General features: G+C 48.3%; 1 protein-coding gene across 1 annotated transcript in view; it reads left to right on the top strand.

The window, feature by feature from the left end:
• The first annotated feature begins 5,376 nt into the window (after positions 1-5,376).
• Positions 5,377-25,004, top strand: part of Endod1 (endonuclease domain containing 1) — a 29,552-nt gene continuing 9,924 nt past the window's right edge. Inside the window, 1 exon segment of the mRNA NM_001398869.1 lies at positions 5,377-5,866. Within this exon segment, the coding sequence (NP_001385798.1) occupies positions 5,567-5,866 (300 nt within the window). The 5' untranslated portion in view covers positions 5,377-5,566.

Raw genomic sequence — 25,004 nt, 5'->3', positions numbered from 1 at the left:
AAGTGTGAAGAGTACATTGTCATAAAACAGATATCAATGGCACTTTCTTCTTGCAAGCCTGAGTCTTTGTACTCAACTGCCCAGTGTTACTTGTGAACATTATTCAAAGTTCAACTTTATAGAAAATGTCGCGTCTACCCACAGGTGACCAAGGCCCTATGTCCTCGTCTACGTTGTTCGGTCTTGTCTTTCACTTATGGGGTGATCCTACCAATGCCTCCCGGTCTCCCATTACCTCATCTACCTGCCGGTATCAGGCAGAGAAAGAGTGAAGTCCACTCCAAAGAGGATTGTCAAAGATGTCATTATACAGGTGAAGGCAGACAAGATAAAACGAGGCCTGTCATTGGACGAGAAGGAAGGGTGGGCGGGAACAAAGTTTTAGGAGAGGAGAGAGGAGCGGGAGCGAAGAGAGGGAGGTGGGAGAACATGGCGGCAGATGTTCACATTCTTCTCTGCACATAGACACAGGTTACTATGACTATTTTTAAGGGATGGGTGTGTACAGGATTTTATGCTGTCTAGATGGGAAAATTACATATAACCAATTGGATCAGAGGTTATTATGTGGTGTGTCCTTTCATGTGGTGACTTAATTTGAGTTCAAGAGCGTGTATGGTGGCGGGATGCACCGGACCCGCCATGAAGTTGGGATGTGTATGCCTGATGTGATGGAAACCTACCCTGCGTAGAGAGATTGCTGCCAGGCTCAGACCGTAGCTGAGTGAGATGGGGCGGAGCTGAGAGTGAGAGGAGGGTGCCCGCTGGAACAGCTCAGACCGCCTGGGTCAGAGAATACGTGGGGGGGCAGTGTAGCGCCGCTGACATAAATTAGTGCTAGTTCCAGAGGCCTGCCGGAACCGGAACTAGAGAGAGAGTGCCCGCCAGAGTATGCGCAGGAACCGTTCTGCCCTTTTTTATTTTTTACCGTAACAAACCTCATTGTGTGTTCTTTAATGCTAGAGACTATAGAGAGGCGAGCTGAAGACACGCCCTGAGGCGCTCAGGAATGACTGCCTACTGTAGTTAGAGCTGGATTCTAACGCATTGAGACTGCACTAGTTTCTGCCACTCCTATTATCTACCTAAACTGTCCTCCGCACCACTGCACGGAAATAGCTTTGCTCGGCTTTGTTTCCTGACACAGCTCAACTCCTACGAAGTGGAGGTTTGTGTTGCCTGACCTTGCGTATGTTCAGAACCTGATGGCTTTGTGAAATCCCCATGCCTTGCTCTTCCTGGTCTCAGAAAGAAGCTTCTGGAGCTTCCCTGACTTATGCTTATCTTCGGGGGAGCGTGGGGACCAAATAAAGCTCAGCTTTCTCTGACTGATCAGCAGTTAGAGCAATCGCTGGCTCACAGTGGGCATGTAAGAAACTTTCTGGCTTCTTCTCTGGGAAAACAAGCAACCAACCAAATGGCAGATGACAGAATACAGCAGGAGGCAGAGCCCTGAGTATGCAGTGGCCCAGCATTAGGCGGCCACAGTGGCTTCTATGGAGGATTTGGCAGTGGTCTTACGGGCCTTCGGTCATGGCTGAGGTTTTGGGCACATCCCAAAAGGACGAGGTTCTGAATCCTGCTGGTGCAGAAGCAGACTCTGACTGGCCAGGGGGCCAGGTTCAAGGCTTTTGATGCTATTGGGGACTTCAATGGCAATGCTGGTCTTGGTGTTGAATGCTCTAGAAAGTTAGCCATTGTCATCTGAGGGGACATCATCTTGGCCAAGTTCTCCATCATCCCTGTGTGGAGAGGCTACTGAGGGAACAAGATTGGCAAGCCTCACACTGTTCCATGCAAGGCGACAGGCCGCTGTGGCTCTGTGTTGGTGCGCTCATCCCTGCCCCCGGAGGCACTGGCATTGTCTCTGCTCCTGTGCCCAAGAAGCCAGTATAGATGACTGCTGCTCACCAACGAGGGGCTGCACTGCCACCCTGACAACTTTGCCAAGGCCACCTTCGATGTCATCTTCAAGACCTGCAGCTATTTGACCCCCGACCTCTGGAAAGAGGCTGTGTTTGCCAAGTCTCTTTACCAGGAATTCACTGACCATCTTGTGAAAATCCACACCACAGTCTCTGTTCAGAGGACCCGGGCTCCAGCTGGGTCCACATAAGAGTTTCCATACAAGAAAAATAAAGAAGAAAGAAAAGTTCTAAGAATGAGGCCCAGGCACACCACCATGAAGGCTCTCAATTGTCTGTAACTCCAGTTCTAGGGGGTTCCACAGCCTCCAGTGGTCTCCTCTGGCACCAAGCTCACCAATGGTTCGCTTATCCCATACAGGCAAACGCTCATAGACATAAATAGGAAAAGAGTCATTCTGAGAACAAACGGACTGGGGCAATAAAGCCTAAGTGAGGTGTTGTAGGAAAAAGAGTCTTCTTTCCCCCACCTTCCTTATCCCCTCCCTCCCTTCTTTCCTCCTTCTTCCTCCCTCTCCCCGTTCTCACTACACGGAATCTGACTTTACAAGAAGCACATAGTTCACCTCTGTCTTAGTTAGGGTTTCATCGCTGTGAAGAGGCACCATGACCAAGGCAACTCTTATAAAGGAAACCTTCTAATTGGGGCTGGCTTACAGCTTCAGAGGTTCAGTCCATTATCATCACGGCAGGAAGCCTGGCAGCATCCAGACAGGCAGATGATATTGGAGGAGGTGAGAGTCCTCCATCTTGATCAGCAGACAGCAGAAGAAGACTGTGCTCCGAAATGGGTGTAGTTTGAGCATACATGACCTCGAAGCCCACCTCCACAGTGACACACTTCCTCCATCAAGGCCACACCTCCAAATAGTGCCACTCTCTGTGGGCCAAGCATTCAAATGCATGAGTCTACAGGGGCCATATGGCGCCTGTTTAAACTACCACAATGTCTACCGTGAAGGTAATTACGGCATAAGTGGAGGAGGAAATGCTGTGCTGAGTAGGTACAAGTGGAAGGGGATTTCAACCTCTAGTTGGGTGCAGAGTAAGTTTGAGCTTGTTAGGAAGGCCGAGGGCTTGAGGGTGTGAGGGTGTGGGACAGACCACAGGAAAGAGCTAGCCAAGGGGAGAGAGAAAGAACTTCCTGATGCAGAGGCTCAAGGTCCAGTGCACTGTGTCACGTTTGTAGGGCTGTAAGAAACTGAACAGTTCTCACTCAGGTCATGGGGCAAGGTGGGAGTGGTCAGAGAGGAGACCTGGGCTGTGGGGCGGGGCTTCAGTGGTTTTGTGATCAGCTTGGGGCTGGCTTTATCTGAAGGCACACCCAGAGGGGTTGGAGAGCGGGCTGGAGAGTTAGAAGCCTCCCATCTGCAATGTAGAGTAGGAGGGAAGAGGAAATAAATCGCATGTTTGAGAGATAAGGGCCTGGCTCATTCAGTGTGGAGGTGGGTCCCAAGTCAGGGTATGGGGACAAGGAAGGCTCATCTTTTCAAATAAGTTGGGCTAGAAACTCAAACCACAGGAGTGCACATTAATGTCATTGTCTTTGACATCAGGTACTGTCTCTTCCTCAGGCCTCCGCCAGAAGCTCTGGGCAGGTGTAAGGGCTGTCTCGCTGTGAGCAGAGAGGCATAGGAGAGCCAGGGCCAAAGCTGTCTTCCCTGTGAGCAGAGTCCGTGGAAAAGGGAAGAGACTCAGGGTGACCAGGCAAAGACAGCAGCGACAGACCGAGGAGCATTCCTGGACATTCTTGTACGCTGCTAAAGACAGCCTTCCCCTGGAATGAGCATACAAGCCTCCCCATCCTGTAACTTTTCCCTCCAGAATCTTGGGATGAGGACATTTTTAATTTTTCAAAAAGCAAATTCAAAATTATAATTTTATCCTTGGAGGTAAGCACATGAGCAAAGGCAGAAACAAAAACACTGCCTTTTGCCATGAGCACAAGGAAGTCAAGCTGACAAAACGATCAACATTAGATGCTGTTTATATCTGGCAGTAACTCACAGGAGACTGAGGTAAAACTGAAGTAGTGAGGCAGAGATATGTACACAGCTTACCTGTCTCTGCTTCCCCAACATGGGATTATAGTCTCTGCCACCTTGCCCTGACTTTTTTTTTAAACTCAGGTTCTGTGCATCAAACTCTAACAGATTCTCTTGCTCATATCTGAACCCCCACGGCCAAGTTTGCATGGCAGTCACCGTGACCACTAAGCCATCTCCCGGACTGGTTTTGCTTTTCATTCCTTCTGGGCCACTCCAGTACAGCAGTCTTATTAACTCAGGAATATGATAGAAAGACCTAAACTCTCAGTGATATATTTTATTGGTTTGTTCGCGTGTTTGTTTTTTGAGACAGGGTCTTGATGTGTAGTCCAGGCTGGCCTTAAACTCTGTTTTCCTGGCCCCTACTCTGGAATTACAAGCCCGAATCACCCTTCTTGGTTCCTTAACCTAGTGCATATTATTGTTTCCAAACTTCAGTTTATAATCTGTTAGTGGCTTAGAGAAAACATTTAAGTCACCCACTATCTTTTTTGTTTTTAAATTAATTCATTCATTCATTTTGAGACAAGGTCCAAGAAGCCCATCCTGCCTTTGAGCTCCTGGTCCCTCTGCCTCTACCTCCCTATTACAGGAATAACATGCACACACACCGCGGCTAGTTATATACTGTCCAGGGGGCGGGGCCCGGGACTTCCTACAAACTAGACAGGCGCTCTGCTCACTCCAGGCAGATTCTTCTGCTCTTTATCCCACCAGCCTGCCTCAAGTTCCTCCCTCATTCTTTTCCTTTCTGGGAAAGTCTAGCTTGGGGCTGCCTTCCTCCGGTGTCAGTTCAGAGACCATCTTTTCGGGCCAACTTCCTTACACTGTATCCTAAAGTCCCGCAGGAGTCACGCAATGGATTAACAGTGGGTTTTCAATGACTCCGTAAACTGCATTTTTAAAAATTAATAATAAGCTCACCAAACAGAGATCCTGCTCTTGTTGGTTATCACTATACTAACTCGAGGCGGGGGTGTACGGAGGCATGTGAGCAGTGGGATGAATAAAGGGTGTTGGCTGTTTGGTTCCCTTCTGAGTTTCGGTTTGATGTCTAACCCTCATACCAAGAAAACCACAGCGGGCCTGTGCCGTCTGCCTAAGAACTTCCTTTAGCAAGTGTTTGTTTGTTTGTTTGTTTGTTTATATTTGAAGCAGGGTCTTACAGAGCCCTGTTTAGCTATGAATTACAGAGCCCTCTGCCTCTACCAACATGACTGGCTTTAACCGGGTTTCTTAACTGGGGTCTGATGCGGAAGGGCAGGCACTGTCTACTCTGCGGGCATCCCCCGCCTCCATGCATCCCGGAGGAACCTGGTGCACGCAAGGTCCGGCTTCTCCGCGCCAGCCCTGGGGACGGTCCCTTGGGCTAAGCCAGACCAGCGCAGAGCCGGAGGTCTGGCACACAGCAGCGCCGCGGCAGGTGTCCGGTCTCAAGGGGCGGTGCAGCCGCAGAAAGCTGGGGCCCAGCACTGCAGCCATCTTCGGGGTGGAGGCGGAGAAGGGGCGCGGCCTTGGCCCGGAGCCGCCCTGCCGAAGCGGCGCACCGCGGACTTCCATGCTCCCGCGGCGCCCGGCCGCGCAGAGGCCGCCATGGGCTGTGCGCGCTGGCTGGCGCTGGGCGGCCTCCTGGCCCTGCTGGGGCTGCTGCAGGCCCGGCTGCTGCTCCCGCAGCAAGCGGGCTTCGGCGAGTGCGACCGCTTTTTCTACGCGGGGACCCCGCCCGCCGGGCTGGCGACCGAGGCGCACGTGAGGATCTGTCAACGCTTCGCGGGCTCCGAGCGCTTCGCCACTCTGTACAGCCCGGGCCACCGCATCCCCGTGTTCTCCGCGTTTCGCGCTGCGCGTCCCGCGTCCCGCAGCGCCGAGCAGCGCGGGCTGCTGGAGCCGCAGGTAAGCAGGGCTCGGTCGGAGGGGAATCTGAGGTTCAGACCCACCCCGGCGACTCCCCACCCCCCAATTGCAGCCTGCCTTGTCTCCACTTAAGCCGCAGGGGCGGGAGGTTCCCTGGAGAGATGGCCCTCCCTCCTCTTGGGCGCAGACATCTGCAGTGTCTGGTTGGTTTCCTGGGTAGTAGAGAACACGGACTGGGAGACAGCCCTTGGTGGCCTGAAACCAGGCATATCCGCGGGAAGCACAGCTTCTCAAGCCCGCCTCCTGTCCCCCTAGCAACATTCGGGGCGGTGGGCAAGTTCACCCCATTTTACTGGGAGCAGCTCCAGGCAAGGAGGGTGGAGGAGCTTGCAGAAGACCACCCAGCTGGTGAGATGAGCGAGCCGGTCTTGAGGCTAGAAAATCACTGCCCTTTCTGCTAAGGGGAAAGCTTCTGTTAGTGCATGGACTTTGAGAAGTTCAGTGGGACTTTGTTCACGCAGAAAGGACAAACCAGTTTTTCCTGACTCTTCGTTATCTACAGATTATCAAACCATTGCAATCAAGTCACCTTTGACAGACAGTGTTGGGTCTGTCTGGTGGCAGGGGTCAAACAAGGAGAAAGGCCATGCAGAACCTGCTGACTGATTCCCCTGCAGGTCTCCTCCGTAAGACACCCTGACCTGCCCCTCTTTGACCTCTCCCCAGCCTTCTGGCCCTGTGTGTCCCATAGCTTTTGGTTCGTGCGGATCACCAATACAAACCTTCTGGCTTTCAGGTGTCTCCGCCTGAAAGTGTGGGTTGTACCTGCACCACACTTCCAGCTGCCACTGGCCAGGCAGGTTTCAGGCGATCTGCACCAATATTACCTTCTTACATCCTTCCATGTCCAGCGGCCTGCTGTAGGGACCTTTGAGCTCAGGCCAGGAGAAAGAGGTATTAGCTTGTGCGTATAGGGAAGGCACATGTTAATCTAAACTTACTTTCCCCCAGTGTACCCTTAGAAGTGCTTTATGTTTCCCCAGTCTGGGAAGAAAGCAGCAGACAAACGCTCACAGGGTGAAGTCCTGAGAATTCACCTGCACCTCCCTTCGTGCATTCAAATCCTGCTTCCTCTAGACTAGCTGTTGACCCTGTTGACGGGTGAGGGCTCCAGGAGTACATAGTGGGGTTAAATGAGTTCCTATATGTGAAGTTCTCCAGAGACCCATAAGTACTAGCTGCCGTTGTGTTGCTCACAAAACACATAATTTAACCTAGGTAAACAGATTCCTGTTAGAGTCTGTTTGTAAGGTGATAGGGAAAAACTTAGGGTCTGGTTGGCATTTGTGCCAAGTGTGGAAGGATTAGCAGGGTTCAGAAGGGAGAAGAAGACGGAATTTCAGACTGGTTTTGTATGAAATGGGCGTGGCAGATGCTTGGATCACTGCTTGGGAATGAGTGGGGCAGGTAGACTAATACTGGATTATGAGTCCCAAGGAATCAGAATAAAGGGGAATTGTGGGAGGGAGGAGCAGGTGAAGGAGTCATCCGAGGAGACTTAGGCAGAGCCTTGGACCTGTTATTAAGAGAGTCATAAGGAACAGGCTTTGACAGAGAGGCTGTGGAGACCCTGGGTGGAGAAATGGGCGCGCCTGAGAGGTCATCGTGGAATGCTGGGTAGTTCTGAAGGGCAGCTGGAGCTGAAGACGGTCTGACTTCTGGAAAGTGCTCTGTGGCTCAGAGGGCAGAGTGTTTGCCTGGCATGCACCTAGCCATACTTATTTTATCCCCAATACTGCATAAAATGAGGGTCACCCATATAGTCCCAGCACTGAGGTCAGAATGTCAAGGTCATCCTCAGGCCGTATAGTGAGTTCTAGCCCAGCCTGGGCTATATGAGACTGTCTTAGAATAAACAAGTTCAGCGCCCCACACCCCTGGAGAGTTGCCAAGGCTGAGAACTGAGGCTGCTTTTCCCTACAAGATGGTGGGCTCCACAGTACCCTACCTTGAATTCAGCAAGGGGATCCAAAGAACACTGAAGGGAAAGGAGGGGGAGGAGATGGACGGAGAAGGGAGGGGAGGGGAGGAGGCAGAAATGCAGGTGACCTCTGGAGCCATTGCAGCAGGCTGCCCCTGCTTCTGTTTCAACACCAGCCTCTCAGCCTCTCAGCCAGTGCCTGAACTGTAAGTCCTGCTCGGGGCTCCGTGTGCTTCTAGATGCTTCCAAGGAGTTTCTATTGGCAAGTCGTCGGTGCCCAAATCATCTTATGAAGTCAGTGTGATCAAGAGGTCCAGGAGGAAGACAGGGAGTTCAGCGCTGGACAATGAGTCAGGCAGGATGGCACGGAGCCCAGCTGGGCAGCTCTCAGCAGCCTGCAGTTTTCCCTGAAGAAGGATTCTGAATGGAGGATGTAGAAATGTGGTCATGAGGTGTTGAGTAGCAACACCTTGGGGGCAAAGTTCAAGCAGCAGGCCTAGCACTTTGATTTGCAAGAGCCTTTGGGTGTTGGGGAGCCTCATTCCTGGCCAGACTCGGCCTGTCACCACACCCCTGGGAATGTTGCAAGGCCTGTGTTACCTATGGTTCCCAGGAATGCCTTTCTTACATAGTTCCCGTGAACCCTGACCTTTCACCTTCTCCCAGTCCATCCTGACATCTTTGCTGGAATAACTTCTCCCCAAAGTACTGTCCAATGGGACAGATCCTCCCTGTAAGCCAGGACCACACTCTCCTCTGCTAATCTCTGTCTCCTCAACCTCCACAGGGTCTTGCTATGTAGCCCAGGCTATCCTCAAGTTCACCATCTTCCTGCCTCCGCCTCTCTAGTATGGGGATGGTGAGCCACCATGGTTGATTTCTTCTCCTCTTCTTCCCTTCCCTTCTGAAACAGGGTTTCTGTGCGTGGCCTGGCTGTCCTGGAACTCTGTGTAGACTAGGCTGGCCTCAAACTCAGGGATCCTCCTGTCTCTGTTTCTTGAATGATGGGATCAAAGGTGTGTGCCACCAGGCCCAGCATTGATTTCTTCCTTTTTATATTTACTGCAATGTCTTATTTTCTCCGTCTGTATGTCTGTCTGTCTGTGTCCCCTGCTTGAGCCCTAGAATTCCAGCTGAGGATGTAGGACATTAAATTACTCATTCTTGCATGCACAGAGCTTACTGAGCACATAATTGGCGATGGATCAAATAACTATGAGCTTGGTGGCTCACTCAAGCGCAGTGGCCAGTGGCTCTGCTGGGATGTTTTTGGTGATGCATTTCCCTGGGTCAGGAATGTGTCCTTACTGCTGGCAAGGAGCTCTGCTGTCAACACCTGAATATGGGTGGAACCCTGCTATGAACACGTTAATATGGGGAGAACCTTTCTCTGTAGCCTCCCATCCAGCGCCAGCTCTGGGCCTTGAAACACTGCGATGACTTGGTTCCCATCTGTGCTCACAGGCCCCAGGGTCCCCAGCTCTACAGTCTACTGATGGAAAGCTTTGAGGGGTGGAAAGAAAAATGGAGAGGGAAGCAGAGAAACCCCTGCTGTCAGCTGGAGAGCAGCAGATGGGGAAAACCTCCTCGTGTTTGCGGACACCCAAGGCTCCAGAATCTGAGAGCAGTGTTAAGTTTTAGGAACAAGGTCAGCACCTTGATGACACACGGAGGAATTTTTTTCGTATATGATACTAGTGTTTTCAAAAGTGTATTTGTGCCCAAATTCAATATGAAAGCCCCTCTCTTATAAACACAAACACTGAAGGGGACTGGCCTTACTACCAGTGATGACAGTGCACATTATTGATCTTAAAAAGATACACACACACACAAAAAGATTTGTCACTGTCTCCTCATTGTTAACATGACGGAATTGGAGTCTGAGGCCACAGAGCTTATATCTGAGCACAGGACCCATTCCTTGTCGTCTGGTGTTCTTATGTACACAGGGATTCTCCTGGATCTTTCATAGAGAATCCTAACGTCTACTCTTCCTCTTTCCCCTGTCACGGACGAAGGAGAACATGTATGCAGATGTGGAAATCTCCTCTGGCTTTGCAGTGATGGGGATGTTTCTGGAGGGCCCTGGAAGGTTGCATTCCATATCTTAGCAACTGCACATGAAGTTGTCTCACTAAGAACCTGGAGTCCTCGGTCTTTAGTTTCTGACAGTTGCTTCCTGCCTACACACCCGGAAACACTTGGCTACAACATCTAATGTATTGTAGTCTCAGCCCCCTCTTATTACATCAGAGATCAGATTGTAGAAGCACATTTAAGTCTCTGTGTAGAGGTTACAGCAGACATGGGTCTTACTTCTTGATAAAAGGCTTGGTTCAGAATCCTGGCCTGTCGTGTACAAGCTGTGTGCCACCCGGATATTTCCTGTTTGTTTGTTAGAGGCAATGGTGGCATCCCCTGTGGAGTGGAACTGTGACAATACACAAGCCCATGTAGTAAGCATGCAGTGTAGCACCGGGACTATAGAAACTTAGAGTAAGTAGTAATGTATGCACTTTGCAAGGCCTCAAGGGTGCTAGGTAATCACAAATGCACACACACTAGGTGGCTAGGTGGGTGCCTTTTGCACTCCCACATAGACCTGTGAAGAATCTCAAATACTCTACATCCCACATCATGTCAGTGCTCAGTGCGTGTATGGGGAGAGCCTGAAGGAGTGAGAAATTGGATGGATGTGTACATGGATGGATGTGTGTTTGGATGGGTGTGTGCATGGATGGATGTGTGCTTGGATGGGTGCATGGATGCATGGGTGCATGGATGGATGTGTGCTTGGATGGATGCATGGGTGCATGGATGGATGTATGCTTGGATGGATGTGTGCACGGATGGGTGTGTGCATGGATGGATGTGTGCTTGGATGGATGTGTGCATGGACGCATGGGTGCATGGGTGGATGTATGCTTGGATGGATGTGTGCTTGGATGGATGGATGTGTGCTTGGATGGGTGCATGGATGCATGGGTGCATGGATGGATGTGTGCTTGGATGGATGTGTGCATGGATGCATGGGTGCATGCGTGGGTGAAACCAGCAACACAGACATCAGGGATACCTCCATCCTCTCTGGCGCTAAGCAACCAAGAAGTGTCTTGTCACAAATAGTGAGCAAGAGCATTTGAGAGCCTGGGTGAGGCTGGACATGTAGACTTGGGCTCCTGGACCAATCACCTGCGGCTTCCTCAGAGAGCAGAGTTCTCCCCTGCATTGGATCTCTCATGGGAATTAGTGTACAGGCCATTCTTAGGATCAGACTAGAGGCTTGCTTACCCTCTGTAAGACCGTGCTAACTCTCCATGCCTGATCCTTTCCTTCTTGAAAAGGTCTTTACCATCAACCTCTATTTTTTTTTTAAATCATGCAATAACTCTTGGCCAAAGTGACCCATGTTTTATAGCTTAGGAAACTCATGTTCAACGTGGCTAATTAAGCTATCTGGGGGTCACTCAGCTGACAGCTAGTAGAGCCTAAGCCATCCTGCTCTGGTGCTGAACGACCAAACCTTTTAGCTCCATTTCTTCTCTATTATGCCACTTTCTACATAAGCTGCCGGTTGGGCTGGCAAGATGGCTCAACAGCTAAGGGCACTTGCTGCCAAGCCTGAGGACTTAAGTTCAATCCTTGGAACCCACAGGGTGGAAGGAGAGAACTGATTCCATGACTTGTCCTCTGACCTTTACACATGTGCCCCACCCCCCAATATTTGATTTCTAAAAAGAGAGAAAGAATGGGTATGGAGTTGAGTGGGTGGGGAAGGATCTGGGAGAGGTGTAATTAGCATATACATCATGAAAATGTTTTTCAATTAAAATATTTTAAAATTTTCTTCAGAGTTCAAGCTGTCTGATTAAATCTGCTGTTTTATTGAATCGAACCAGTTTTGCTTTGTTTGTTTGGGGTTTTGTTTAATTGTTTGTTAGCCTCTGGCTCTCAGAATCACCGCTTCAGATTGCTGACTGCTTAGCTTCTGACTCGCAGTGATTGGATGAAGCTTTGTGTGAGACGCAAACAGTTTAATATCCAGGCTCTAACTCCTCCCTTCTAAACCGCCAGTGCCAAGAGTAAACTGAGGCAGGACAGCTCTTGCCGGTGGGGAGTTTTCCTCTCTGTAAGAAGCACCACAGTCAAGGGAAACTGGAATTTTCCCTATGCGAGATGCACTTCCTATCCACTGTGCCAGCTTCTTCATTTCATTCCACAAAACTTGGCATGGGTCAGAGCAGCGATTCTCTTGCTGCCATGTCTGTTTGTTCATGGAAAGGGAAGTGAAATGTGGGCATCTGGTGCTTGTCTGTAATCCTAGCTGTCAGGAGGCCTAGGCAGGAACATCAACCTTGTACAAGGCTATCCTAAGCTACATAGTGAACTTGTGACCAGCCTGGGCTACAAGAGATCCTGTCTGAAGAAAAAAAAAAAAAAAAAAAGGAAGGAGTGATGGCCAGAAGAAAACTGACCCTTCTGCTGAACCATGTATGGACGGGCCATTCAGCACTCTTGCTAAGCTTTCATTGGCTCTGTACTGGACAGAAGTATAGCTCACCTCAAAGGAATCATTCTGAAGGCATTACTTAAACATATAAATTAAATATTATGCTTGAGTTAACTTATACGTTGATTTCAGATTGTCCCGATATGGGTGTGATTGCCCTACTGTTAGCACAGTCACACAACACCAAGCTCCTTTACTCAAGAATTCATTGAGCTCTACTATGTGTCATTGCTGAGATTAGATCAGTGACCCAAACAGACAGCATTACCTGCTGCTGAGGGCCATTACCTGATAGAAGATACAGAAGGAAGTAAAATGAGTAAATTAAAAACAATTAACATACTAGTTTTTAAGTCTTTACGTGTTGAGGAGAAGAATAAATGAATATAAGATATCAGGAAAAGGTGAAGCATAAATGGTTTTCTTGCAAAGATGTCATTGAGAATTCAACTTTTGGGAAGGGAGGAAGGAGGCCACTTGAACAGATATCTAGGGCAAGAACATTGCAGGCAAAAGGCTTTGTGAGTGCAAAGGCCATCTGGTATGTGTGATCCTTGCATGAGGAAGAACCAAGAGGCCAGCTTGGCTATGGGAAGCTTAGCAGATGAGCTCTGGAGGTGGGGAGGGATGCTGGATCAATCAGGTCCCGTGGACTGTGGCAAGGAGTGGCCTTTTCCACCATGTGAAATGGAAAACCCTTATGCAGGGCTGTGGACAGAGGCTGACACTGTGATCCAACTCATATTTACTAGAATGATTTTGGTGTAGCCATAACAGCCTTGTAGGATCCAGAGTAGAAATGGGGACAAGTTAGGAGTGTCTGTCTTTCAGCAAGAGACAGTGATGGCTCGCTAGGTCTGAGTGTGGAGTGCTGTGATATGGCAGTGTGGTTCGCATTGCATTTTGAAGAAAGGACTAGGGATCTTTGGATGAGAGGATGGGTGGAGTTGTGAATGATGCAGTGGGATTCCTGTGACTAAGAGGACAGTCCTGGAAGAGCCAATTCCAGAGGGTATCAAGAGCTGCTTTTGCCTGAAAGGGCAAGAACACTTCAGTGGCTGCTAGAGGTGGGAGACATGTGTAGGCTGCCATTCGATGAGTACACTTTAGTGACACTGGATGGGTTTTTCCTTGAAGTCTGCAGTGTGAGTCTACAATTGGTGATGCTGTTCATCACACAGAAAGAGTGGTTAATAGTCTTTTGTTTCATGGCTGCTGCTGTGGTAGAGGGCTTTGCTGAAAGCTATAAGGGGTAAAAAGCTTTTTTTGGTTTCTAGTTCTGGGCTACAATCTATCATTACAGGGAAGTCACCCACAGTAAAGAGCAGAGAGCAGTGAGTTAATGCACCCCTGCAAGTGCCCAGCTAGCTTTCTCTACTCTTATACATACTGAGATCCACTGCCTAGGGAATGGTACCACCCACAGAGGGTGTGTCTTCCTATCTTAACATAATTGAGATAATCCCCCACAGACAATTCTCAGAGGCCCATGTCCCAAGTAATTCTAATTTTGTCAAGTTTATAATTAACACGAACTGTAGCTTGTCTTTGCTACTCTGTGGGTTCTTCCTTTTCCCATCCTTCTCTACCCTTTTAACCCCCCTAACACTAGATAAGAGAGAAAAAGGATAGAGAGGAAAGAGAAGAGATCCTTAAATAAAGTCATGGGTCAAAAGAAGGGTGACATTATTGTTAGACTACTTCCTGCTGATTAGGGACATTGAGTTCCTTGGGACAAGCTTGGTCTTTGCTGGCAGGATATATAATTGCTTCTTGTTGTTTCTTCTTTGTACACTACTACTTAATCACAGTCAACAGCAGTCAACGACCCCTCACCTCTTGGGGCTCTAGCATTTATAAATCCTCTGAAAACTCCCCAGAATTCCAAACATCACACAGTCTCAGAACTATCCACAGCTGGCAAAATCACACCTCTGCTAAAACGTGGGGCAAATCACAGTCAGCTGCTGTGGACAGTCAGAGGCAGTTCCACATCCCACACCCGGGATTAAATGAAAACGTATCTTATATTTCTGTTTTTCAAAGAAACTAAAACTTCAAAGTTGTCACTGTAACTAGTCATCTAAAGAGGATAGATCTCATGTCCTTCACTGCAGCAAAAACACAGACACAAAGAAACCTTGAAAGGTGTTCTCCATGCTCACCATCTCGGCATGGTGACACCAAGGTGTTCACGTGCACCAAAACTCCTCAAAATTGGGCATATTATGTTTGCTTCTTGATGTATCAGCCAGCCATACCTCAGTAATTAACTCCCTCTCTCTCTCTCAATCTCTCTCTCTCTCTCTCTCTCTCTCTCTCTCTCTCTCTCTGTGTGTGTGTGTGTGTGTGTGTGTTTGGGCTTGGTTTTGAACATTCCAAATGTGAGACACTTTCAAGGTTTCAGTGAACATTTCTGTACCATCTCTTCATCCCTATGCTAAGGGATGTCTAGCTTTTCGGGGAAGTAAAGCCACGTCAGCCTAGCGCATTCTGAAACTTACTAAGTCAGCAATGGGATGAGCTCACCTCAAGGACCAGAAGAGGTGATACAGACAGAACTACCGTACAGCATGGAAGAAAGAAAGGAGGTCAAGCCACTTACAAGACAGTACTAATGGGCAGTTCAGCTTGAGAGATGAAGGGAATAGGTTGTGGCCAAAAGTTTCACTGGGCTGCTTGACAAGGTGGCTTCTATGTGATAAGGTGGGGAAACCTGAAGCTTGGTGACTGTCCCTCAGCCAAGAGCATGGCTTTCAATGTTTCCTTCTTCTGTACAAACATTGTGGCTTTGTGTGTGGTGGGCTCCTGACTCATGCCTTTGTCTAGGAACTGAGGATCTGTTTTCTGTAGGGCTCTGGTCCTGTGGTTTGGTCTGGGCTTTATGATAAGGTGGGTGCTTTAGCAAGCAAGAGAGCACAAGGAAGGGGAGAGGAGGCACTCATGTTTAACAGGCCAAGTTAACCGTGCCTACAGTGTCAGCCTTCAGTATGGTTTTAATTGTCCATCAGATGCCTTTAATGGCTGCTTTAGCAAAGCAGGCGTCAGGCCCATGTGAAGTAACCCAGACGACTCTATTTCTTTCTTTTTTTTTTTTTTTTTGGTTCTTTTTTTCGGAGCTGGGGATCGAACCCAGGGCCTTGAGCTTCCTAGGCAAGCGCTCTACCACTGAGCTAAATCCCCAACCCCGACTCTATTTCTTATGCTGTGTCACTGTGAACACATACTGGGCAGGAACAGCTTAGGGCAGGAGGGGTTTGCTTTGCCTCATAACTTCAAGAGATTTCAGTGCAGTGTCATGGGAAAGACATAAGGAAGAGGTTCTGTTATTTGTGTCTGGGGCATCAGGCTAAGGACATGTGACCATGTAGTGAGGGACCAAGAAGCCCAGAGTGGCTAGGTGCAGAGATGGAACTTCGGACCCTAGCCCCTAGCGAGCTTCTTCTACCATAAAGGCCCGCCTCTTTTCGAAGGAGAATTCAAACATATTGCTGTCCCCTGGGGGAAAGCACTCAGAACATGAGCCTGTGGGGACACTTCCAGTGCAAACCAAACCAAGGCTAGTGATTAGTCTTTTTGTTCTTTTAGCTAAGACCAAGCAAGGAAACAGGAGTTATTTGAGCTTTTTTTAAAAAAATTATTTCCCCTTGTCTTTCTTATTTTGGGGAGCCTGAGTTTTAGCTAGTTTCCTCAGAAGGGGCTTCTTCTGGTCAGTAAAGCCTCTACTTTGTGGCCTAGTCTAGAGTTTAAGATGGAGATGTTGAATGCATGCTTTTAACAGGTGGCAGATTAAGGGTCAGGGGTCTGTTTGTGTCTTGTCCCCTTGTAGTGGTCTCCTCCTATATCAGAGTTGAGTTGGCTTCAACTCAGGCCGTTCCCACCTCTGCCAAAGTGCAGAAATCCCTTCAGGACTGTAGGAAGCATACCGACAGCTTTCACCTTTTCAAGAGCCCATCTTGATCCTCAGTTCACACTTCAGCTTGGCCAATATGCTGTCCTGTGGGATACTGAGAGAGCAGTGGGGGCTCCAGGAACCCTGTGGTTCATTACTTTAACATTCTTAATAAAGGAAAGGAATAGAGCCAAATCCAATTGTCGATTGAGTGGACCAGCATGCATGACTGAACAGGATCCTCTAAGGAAGTGGCCCCCATCTGTTTCATTTTTGTTGCCCTGAAAAGAAGCAGTTTAGGGAAGAGTTTAGTTTGTGTTCATAATTCCAGGTCACAGTCTATCATCGTGTGGAAATCAAGGCAGAAACTTCAGCTAGTCAAAGCATATCCATAGTCAAGAGCAGAGAGACACGGATACATTCATGCTTGCTCACTTGGTTGAGCTCTATTTCTCCACTTTTTATACAGTTCTGAACCCCCTGCCTAGGGAACAGTGCCACCTATAGTGGGCTTCGTCTTTCCACATTAACTTAGGACACTCTTCCACAGATGTCCACAGTTTAACCCAGTGTAGACAATTCCCGATTGAGACTCTCTTCCAAGGTGACTCTTTAAAACTAACCAATGCAGCCACCATGTGTGTTCCTGAAAGACTGAACATCCACTGTTGTACTCATGCCTTGTTCTCATTCTTGGGTCTCTCTGTTGAATCTGCTGTTATGGAAACAGCACCAGACATACCTATTTAAACGATGAGGCCAGTGGCCTTTCTTTCCGCACCTGAGTTGCACTAACTTTACTCCTGTGATCTTTGCCATCTCAGTTCTGAGATTGGTCCACCGAGCTTTTAAAGCTGCAACTCAGCTTCCTGAAGGTTAAAGTCAGTCCATCTCTCCTGGCCCCACTGGTCCTTCTCTGTCCTATCTTGGAGAACATTCTCCTCATTCCTTCAGGGACACAGTTCCTTATCACAGCCCACAGAGCTGTCCTGCCTGCCACTGCCCTCCTCCCACCTTATCTGGGCTCACATGCCCTGCCATGCTTTCAGCGCTGGAGGCCAGGGCTTCATTCTGGTTGTTCCTTCCATGTCCTTCCTGTGTCCCATCACATGGCTTTGGTAAACTCTTCGATCTCTGTATTGCTTTTGGCTCTCTATAATATTCCCAGTTAAGTCAAGTGTGCGTATGTCTTAGTTAAGGTTTCTATCGCTGCGTTAGGACATCATGACCAAGGGAAGCAACTCATAAAAGAAGAGTTTAATTGGGCTTATGATTCTGGAGAGCTAGAGTCCATGATGACAGAGTGAAGGCGCAGTGACAGAGGGCTGGAGCAGCAGCTGAGAGCTCACGTCTTGATCCACAAGAGGAGACAGAGAGAGGGCGCATTGGGAATGGCATGAGAATTTTGAAACTTCAGAAACCCAACTGTCACACTTCCTCCAACGAGATCATATCTCCTAATCCTTCCTAAACAGTCCCACCAACTGGGGACCAAGCATTCAAACATATGTACCTATAGGGGCCATCCTTATTCAAACCACCACATCAAGATACTCTCTAAGGTCACCCTTACACTTGTCTTTACCAGCACGCTACGACCACACAGCTATTTCTGTGACTGAGTACCACATGACTTGACTCTTGGTCCTACTGAGACAGGCCAGGGCTGTGGTAGCTCCTCCTGGGACATCACTGCCTAACTCTGGGGGTAGCAGCCTTTTCCTGTGGTGGGCCAAGTGAGAAATGGGTTAGGCGGGATAGGTCAGATGTCTCTGTTGCAATTATTCAACTATTATTATTTTAACAAAACAGCCACAGGCAACACAGGAGTACTCTATTTAGGAAAACGTGTAATTAGATTGACTCACGGGATGTGAGTTTCCAGGCCATGATCGAGTTCAGTACCAACACTCAGTATTCTTGTGGATGACTGACGTCAGCAAGTGTCAGCCAGTGCTGAGCACTTGGTGCCTGCGGTTCGAGTAGCGTCAGTGCTGTTTGAAAGCCGAGCTGCCCTAACTCCTGCGTGGCCCAGCAGCCAAAGGCAGGTCTGAGAAATTTTCAGCTAAGCCTTTTGCTGATGGTGGCCTCTGTAATTATTATTTATACTATTTAGATCTTTCAATGTATACGAAAGTAACATATGCTCATGATCAAATTTTGAGATTTTCAAGGCATATAAAACACAGATCTCTGGTCTTCATAGATTGTGTATGTGTCTTAGTCAGGGTTTCTATCCCTGCACAAACATCATGACCAAGAAGCAAGTTGAGGAGGAAAGGGTTTATTCAGCTTACACTTCCACATTGCTGTTCATTACCAAAGGAAGTCAGGACTGGAACCCAAGCAGGTCAGGAATCAGGAGCTGATGCAGAGGCTATGGAGGGATGTTACTTACTGGCTTGCTTCCCCTGGCCTGCTCAGCTTGCTCTCTCATAGAACCCAAGACCACCAGCCCAGGGACGGCACCACCCACAATGGGCTGGGTCCTCCCACCTTGACCAGTAGTTGAGAAAATGCCTTACAGCTGGGTCTCATGAAGGCATTTCCTCAACTGAGGCTCCTTTTCTGTGGTAACTCCAGCTTGTGTCAAGTTGACACACAAAACTAGCCAGTACGATGTGTGTATGCAACAGTCCAGAAATTTCCATTACACTTAGAGATGTGTGCACCATTCCATACTCCTCACCTTAGTGAGGCTCTATGATGCCTCAACGGAGATGTCTCTCAAGCAATCATTGCACCCCCAGGAAGAGGATATATGGGCCCTTTCAGTGCGTGAACTGTAGATAAGCAGAAACAATTCACTACACATCCTAACCTAGACATAGAAGAGCTGAGGGGCTTCAAACGCAGTCTACTCTATCCTGCCTTTCTTTAGAAAAGTATATGACTCACAGATGGCTACAGACAGTGCTGCCCTCCTCCCCTTTGCTCTCTCTGCAAAGAGAACTATGTCTTTTCATCGCATAGAACGGGAGACAGTCAGGAGTCATTGCTCAGAGACCTGTAGTCTGTAAGGTAGATGTCCGTATTTCTTCCTCATTCTATCTCATCTCCTTTTCCTTTACCTCAGGGTTAGCATGGAAGTGAGAACTCAGTGCATGTTAGGCGAGGTCGTGCTGGCGTTGGCTCTCCGTTACAGCAATGATCTGGTGTGGAGATGCCTGACATTGGTCCCTCAGGGGGAGTCCTACGCCCATGTGACTTGCTGATCCGGCTTTTTGTGCTTTTCCTGAGATGCTCTTCTCATCTCCCAGCTGCAAGGACCAAGGCCACTTGTGTCTGCACTTGTTTTCCCAGTTTTAATCCGGGCATCAGGAAGTTTGCATTGTCCACAAGGCCCCTGCCTTTAACCATACCAGGCTCACTGGATTCTCTAATAACAGGATCCCGATATTTGGCCTCACTAACACAAGAGTTGTAGACTCATCTACTTTTAATCAGATGCACCGGTACACGGGGGGGGGGGAGGGGGGTGAGGGGTAGGTATGACACGAGAACACACTAGACATAGGAGAGGAGATAAACTACTCAGGTCTCAAAGGAACCAGACTGGGAAATTTCAGGAAACCAGATGACTGCAATCCTTAAAGCCTCCACCCCTGCACCCATATTAAAAATATTTATGTTTGTGTTAATATCTGGTGGGTACAGGTGTGCACATGTTATGGTGTGCAGGACAGAAACAGCATGCCTGTGGTACTCAGAGGAGCTTTGGGGGCAACAGTTCTCTTCTTCTTCATGGGTACCATGGATTGAACACAGGAATCTCCATTCTGACAAGGACTAATATGTTTATATATGAACCGAATTGGGAGAACTAGTGATTCAAGATGTCAGGAATGGGGATCTTAACTTTAGCTGACGCTCTGAATTCAGTGCCATATGTAACTGTCAAAAGCAAGCCATTTCCAGTGCAGAAGAGACTCTGTGTCTTGGGAAGGAACCCAAGACAACTGGGTTTGTAACCTGAGAGGGTTCTGCAAGCTGGAAAGGCCTGAGAAGAACCAGGCTCTAAGTTCCCAGGGGATTGAACGGGGACCTCAGCGAGAGCAGGGGCAGCCAGAGCAGTCCCCAGAGAGCTGGCTTGCCCTGGTGCAGGCCTCCCCTTGGGGCTTGCTTTCCAACACTGACTGCCAGCTTGGAATTGGTGTGTTCTATTTTAATTTCTTTTTCAAGAAAAAAGTCTGAAGTGGAAGGGGCTTCTCTTTTTCCCAGCGTTCTGAGTCACTTGATGAGAAGCTGGTCTGAGCATCCTTGCAGGCTATGTAGCACTTAACTCATGGGTGTGCCCAGCCTGGCTGGCTGCTAGAAGCCAGAACAGGAAGGTGTGTGTGTGGCCGGGGAGCCCAGAGGAAGGTGATTCACCAGGAAGAAGGCCAACAGGCCCTCTGCCTTACCAGACACTCAGCACAGGAAATGGAAACCTCTTGATTTCTGGGTCTAAAAAAAAGCAGAAGGAACATTAGCGTCTATCTAAATCCTCTGCAGCTGCTTCTGTTCTCAAGGGATTTGGAATTACGGGAGCCTAGTAGGGAGTTAGGCGGGCTTCTTGCTGTATGGGCGGGTCAATATTTTTTTTCCTGTCTGTCCCTCCTCCAACCAGGGTTGCAAGGCTGCTGTTTGAGGCTCCCTAGCTCTCTGTTGTTGTTGTTGTTGTTGTTATTGTTATTGTTGTAAGGCAGTTCCTTATTGTCCTTGGTGAGATGTTTGGATGAAAGCCTTCTGGCCCCACAGACAGTTAAATCCAGAGTGTGCTCACAGGGAGCTTTTCTGCTCTAGACAGCTCTGGTAAGATCATCTATCTGATTGATGGTCTAGTTCAAGGTTCTTGCCCTTCCTGGTAAGGAGGAACTTCCTCTACCAACAGTGTGTGTGTGTGTGTGTGTGTGTGTGTGTGTGTGTGTGTGTGTGTGTTGTGTACATGTAAGTGTGTGTGTTGTGTGTGTCTGTGTAATGTGTGTATGTCTGTGTGTGTTGTGTGTGTGTCTGTATGTGTTGTGTGTATCGTGTGTGTGTATCATGTGTGTGTGTCTGTGTGTGTTGTGTGTGTCTCTGTGTGTGTGTGCGTGTGCATTCAAGCTCACTGCTTACTAAGTTCACTTGCTTCTCATCATCGTAGCTCAGTAGAACACACACCATTCAGCCTGTTCTATTATTTAAGACTTGTTAAAAAAATAAAACAAAGCCATAGGAAGGCTCTGTCCCCAGTTAAACTGGCGCTCACTGGGCCGGCTCCCCGGTGAGTGAGTGCTTATCTGGTTGTGTCTTAAAATTCTCCAGGGGAAGGAAACTCCACCCACCCAAGTTTAAAGTCACTTTGATGACTCTTCATCAGCACTACCTTTTCCTAGTGGAAATCTGGGAGGCAGCAAGAGAAAGGGCAACCCCTTCTCTTTTCAGTCTCTTGTGTAAGTTGTGATGAATCCCACGTGCATCCTGTGGGTAGGCTGTCGTGCCAGGTGTGGAGCAGACACAGCTGAACTCTAGCCTGACCCTTCAGGTCAGCAGGTCAGACAGATGGGTAAATGCCCTTTCAGTGCAGGGACTGACGAACCGTAAAATCCACAGCTCTCATTCTCTCTCTCTCTCTCTCTCTCTCTCTCTCTCTCTCTCTCTCTCTCCCCTCCCTCCATCCCTCCCTCCCTCTCTCTCTTCCTCTTCCTTCTCCTCTTCCTCCTTCTCCTCTTCCTCCTCCTCCTCTACCTTCCTCTACCTTCACCTCCTCCTTCTCCTCCTCCTCCTCCTCTTCCTCCTCCTGTTTGTTTTTTGGGACAAGGTTTTTCTATGTAGCTTTGGTTGTCCTTGAGCTTTCTCTGTAGACCAGGCTGGCTTTGAACTCAGAGATCTGTCTGTCTCTGCCCCCCTAATGCTGGAAATAAAAGGCATGTGCCACTCTGCCTGGCTTACAGCCCTTATCTTAGACAGAGTCCAGTATAGTTTATTCTGGAGCCATTTTGAGTGACCATGGCCTGGAAACACATTTAGGTTACTCAAATTTTCATATTCCAATATGGAAGCAGTCTCACAAGGTTTTATAGTTAAAATACATAGCTGGGTGTGCCAGAGAGGGAGATACATGGAGATGGAGGAAGATTTTCTACGGATTCAAGATGTATCTGATGACACATTTAGCTCTTTGATTGGTGGAATTAAGTTTATAGCTTCTAAGAGGTTTTTATTTGTTATTATGAGATGTTAGTTCAGATACAGAATTGGGAAAGAATGGCTGTTCCAGAAGGCTAAAACTAACCCAAGATAAAAGTAATTGGCCTCTGAACCCACACAATTCCAATCTTTCTACAGTACTCAAATTCCAGTTTGTCTGTCAATTGTAGCTTCTTCTCAATTCACAGTAGTCATCTTGCTAAAACTAATCAGTCTCCCCAGGCTCCCCCTCCCCGTCTGCGCAGTCTCCCCAGGCTCTGCCACCCTGTCTGCTCAGCTTCCCCAGGCTCTGCCTCCCTGTCTGCTCAGCTTCCCCAGGCTCCGCCTCCCTGTCTGCTCAGCTTCCCCAGGCTCCGCCTACACATCCTCCAGCGGCCCAGGCTCCGCCTCCATGTCTGCCAGCGGCCCACCAGCATGCTTGGCTTGACCCTTCCACCTGGGACTTGCATAGCCTTTCTTTCCCCTTTGCTGGTTCTCCAGTGCATTGACCCAAGAAGCTGACCTGAGTTCTCCCTGAGCTCTGCCCTGAATGTTATGATGTCAGTGCTAACTACCACAAGCCCCAGGAACCATCCACAGCAGCCTCATCCTCCCTTCTCTCAGGAGAGCCTTCCATCACACTGGCTAACACTTCCCAAATGCTTCTGACACCCACTTTGCCTCAGTCCCATATGATTTCCTGCTACCCTGAGCATACTATACAGGCAGCGTCTTCATTATGGTGTAGGCAGTCAAAGGTTAAGAGAGTAGACCAAACCTCCAGTCTGGAGAAACAACCCAGGGCCAACTCTCAGCTTCCCTCTCTGACTTTCTTCTTGGCTTTCAAATATGCTGGTGTACATGTATGTGCATGACCCTGTGTATGGGGCATAGGAATGAGCACATACATATGTGTCTGTGCACTATGTATGTATACATGAGTAGGTAGTGTCCATGCTTTCTGAGGCAGGTCTTAACTATGCTAAAAGCTGTCACCTTTCTCCTTCCAGCCCTCTGTCCAACCTCAATAGCTAAATCCCCAACCCCAATAGTCTTATTATTATTAGAATAATAGTCTTATAGGTCAGTCAGTCGTGGCTGTCACTATTATTCCATCCCAGTATTCCTTCTACAGTAGGTCAAACGTGACACAGTGCCAATCAGTGTTGTTTAATGGGCAAATATTGTCACGATCATAATCTTTTTAAAGTAGCAATCCTTCACTTTTCTAACATGAATATAATCACAAATTTGGCATACTATTTAATTCTGAAACAAACACAAAAGATATGCCACGGGTTGAAAAACCATGGGTTTAAGTATCTGTTAAGAAAACACATAAGCTTCTTGAGAAACACTCTTTTCTCTTGGTACTAAGTTTGAAAAGGAATTTATTATAAGGTTATTTGTGAGGCTGGAGACTAGTAAAATGGAGACAACTTCTTCTAAAGCCTATTTAACATGTTGATCTTAGGGAAAAACATTCCATTAAATACAGGCACTGCATCAAATTACATCAGCGGTCCAGAGGGACGGGGTCAGCTGGGAGGCAGATTGGCCATCGAGGTTCTCTGTGTTCTCTCTACAGAGATGCCCCTGGGAACCAGCAAATCTAGGGCTGCCAGGGGCTGGGTGTAACCTGGAGACTATACTAATCTGAAATTGCTTCTTCTGTCATAGGTATCATGTTGTCTTCAGGGACCTACGTTGTCATTAATTTACTGCAGTTGCAGTAAGCAGATCATTAAATGTGTCTCTAGGGCGTGGAAAATACATCTGCCCTTCAGGTGACAGCAGGCCAGAGAGTATATTAATGTTTGAGTCACCTGCTCTTAACCATTTTTCATTTTCAATAAGAACCCTGTGTTCCAAAAGCTGCCCCATGTGACTTGGTAACAGTCTTAGAGTCCCCAAACCCCTGTGTTGGGGATGGTGACCTTTTTGGCCTTGGTTATCACTTGACCTGGCCTACAGTCAGCTAAAAGAAGCCTTACTTGAGGAACTGCCTACACAGGTTGGCTTTGGGGGGTTGTATTGATTGATATAGGAGGGCCAAGCCCACTGTGGGCAGCCCCATTCCTAGGCTATCTATGGAAACCAGCTGAGCCAACCAGAGCTCAAACTAGTAAACGGCCGTCCTCCCTTGCTTCTGCCTCAGGTTCCTGCCTTAAATTTATGCCCTGGCTTTCATCCATGACAGTCTGTGATTTGACAGTGTTAGGTGAAAATAAGCCTTTTCTTCCCCTAATTACTTTAGACCATGGTGTTTGTGACGGCCACAGAAAGCAAATTAGAACAGGTGGGGTTCCTGTAAACCTCTCAGCACCTTCACTGCAGGTGCTGAAACATACTCATTCCAGCCTCCTAAGGAACTAAAACTCCTGGGAGATTTAAGCAAAGCAAGTAAGTTCTTTTCATCCTTTAATGACAGGGTCTCTCTATGCAACTCTTGCCATCCAGGAACTCATTGTGTAGACCACGCTACCCTTGAACTCAGAGACCTATGGGCATCTGCCTCCCTGTGCTAGAACTGAAGGCATGCACCCAGACACCTGGCTCACATACATTTGGGGATGATGCGAGTCCAGCAAATCGGAAAGGGTCAAAGGTCTGTGGCAGAGATGCTGTTTAGAGCCGAGCA

This window comes from Rattus norvegicus, chromosome 8 (genome assembly GCF_021556685.1).
Source record: "Rattus norvegicus strain SHRSP/BbbUtx chromosome 8, alternate assembly SHRSP_T2T, whole genome shotgun sequence".
Classification (NCBI taxonomy): domain Eukaryota; kingdom Metazoa; phylum Chordata; class Mammalia; order Rodentia; family Muridae; genus Rattus; species Rattus norvegicus.
The sequence above is the reverse complement of the archived record's forward strand: the minus strand, read 5'-3'. Positions and strand labels throughout refer to the sequence as shown.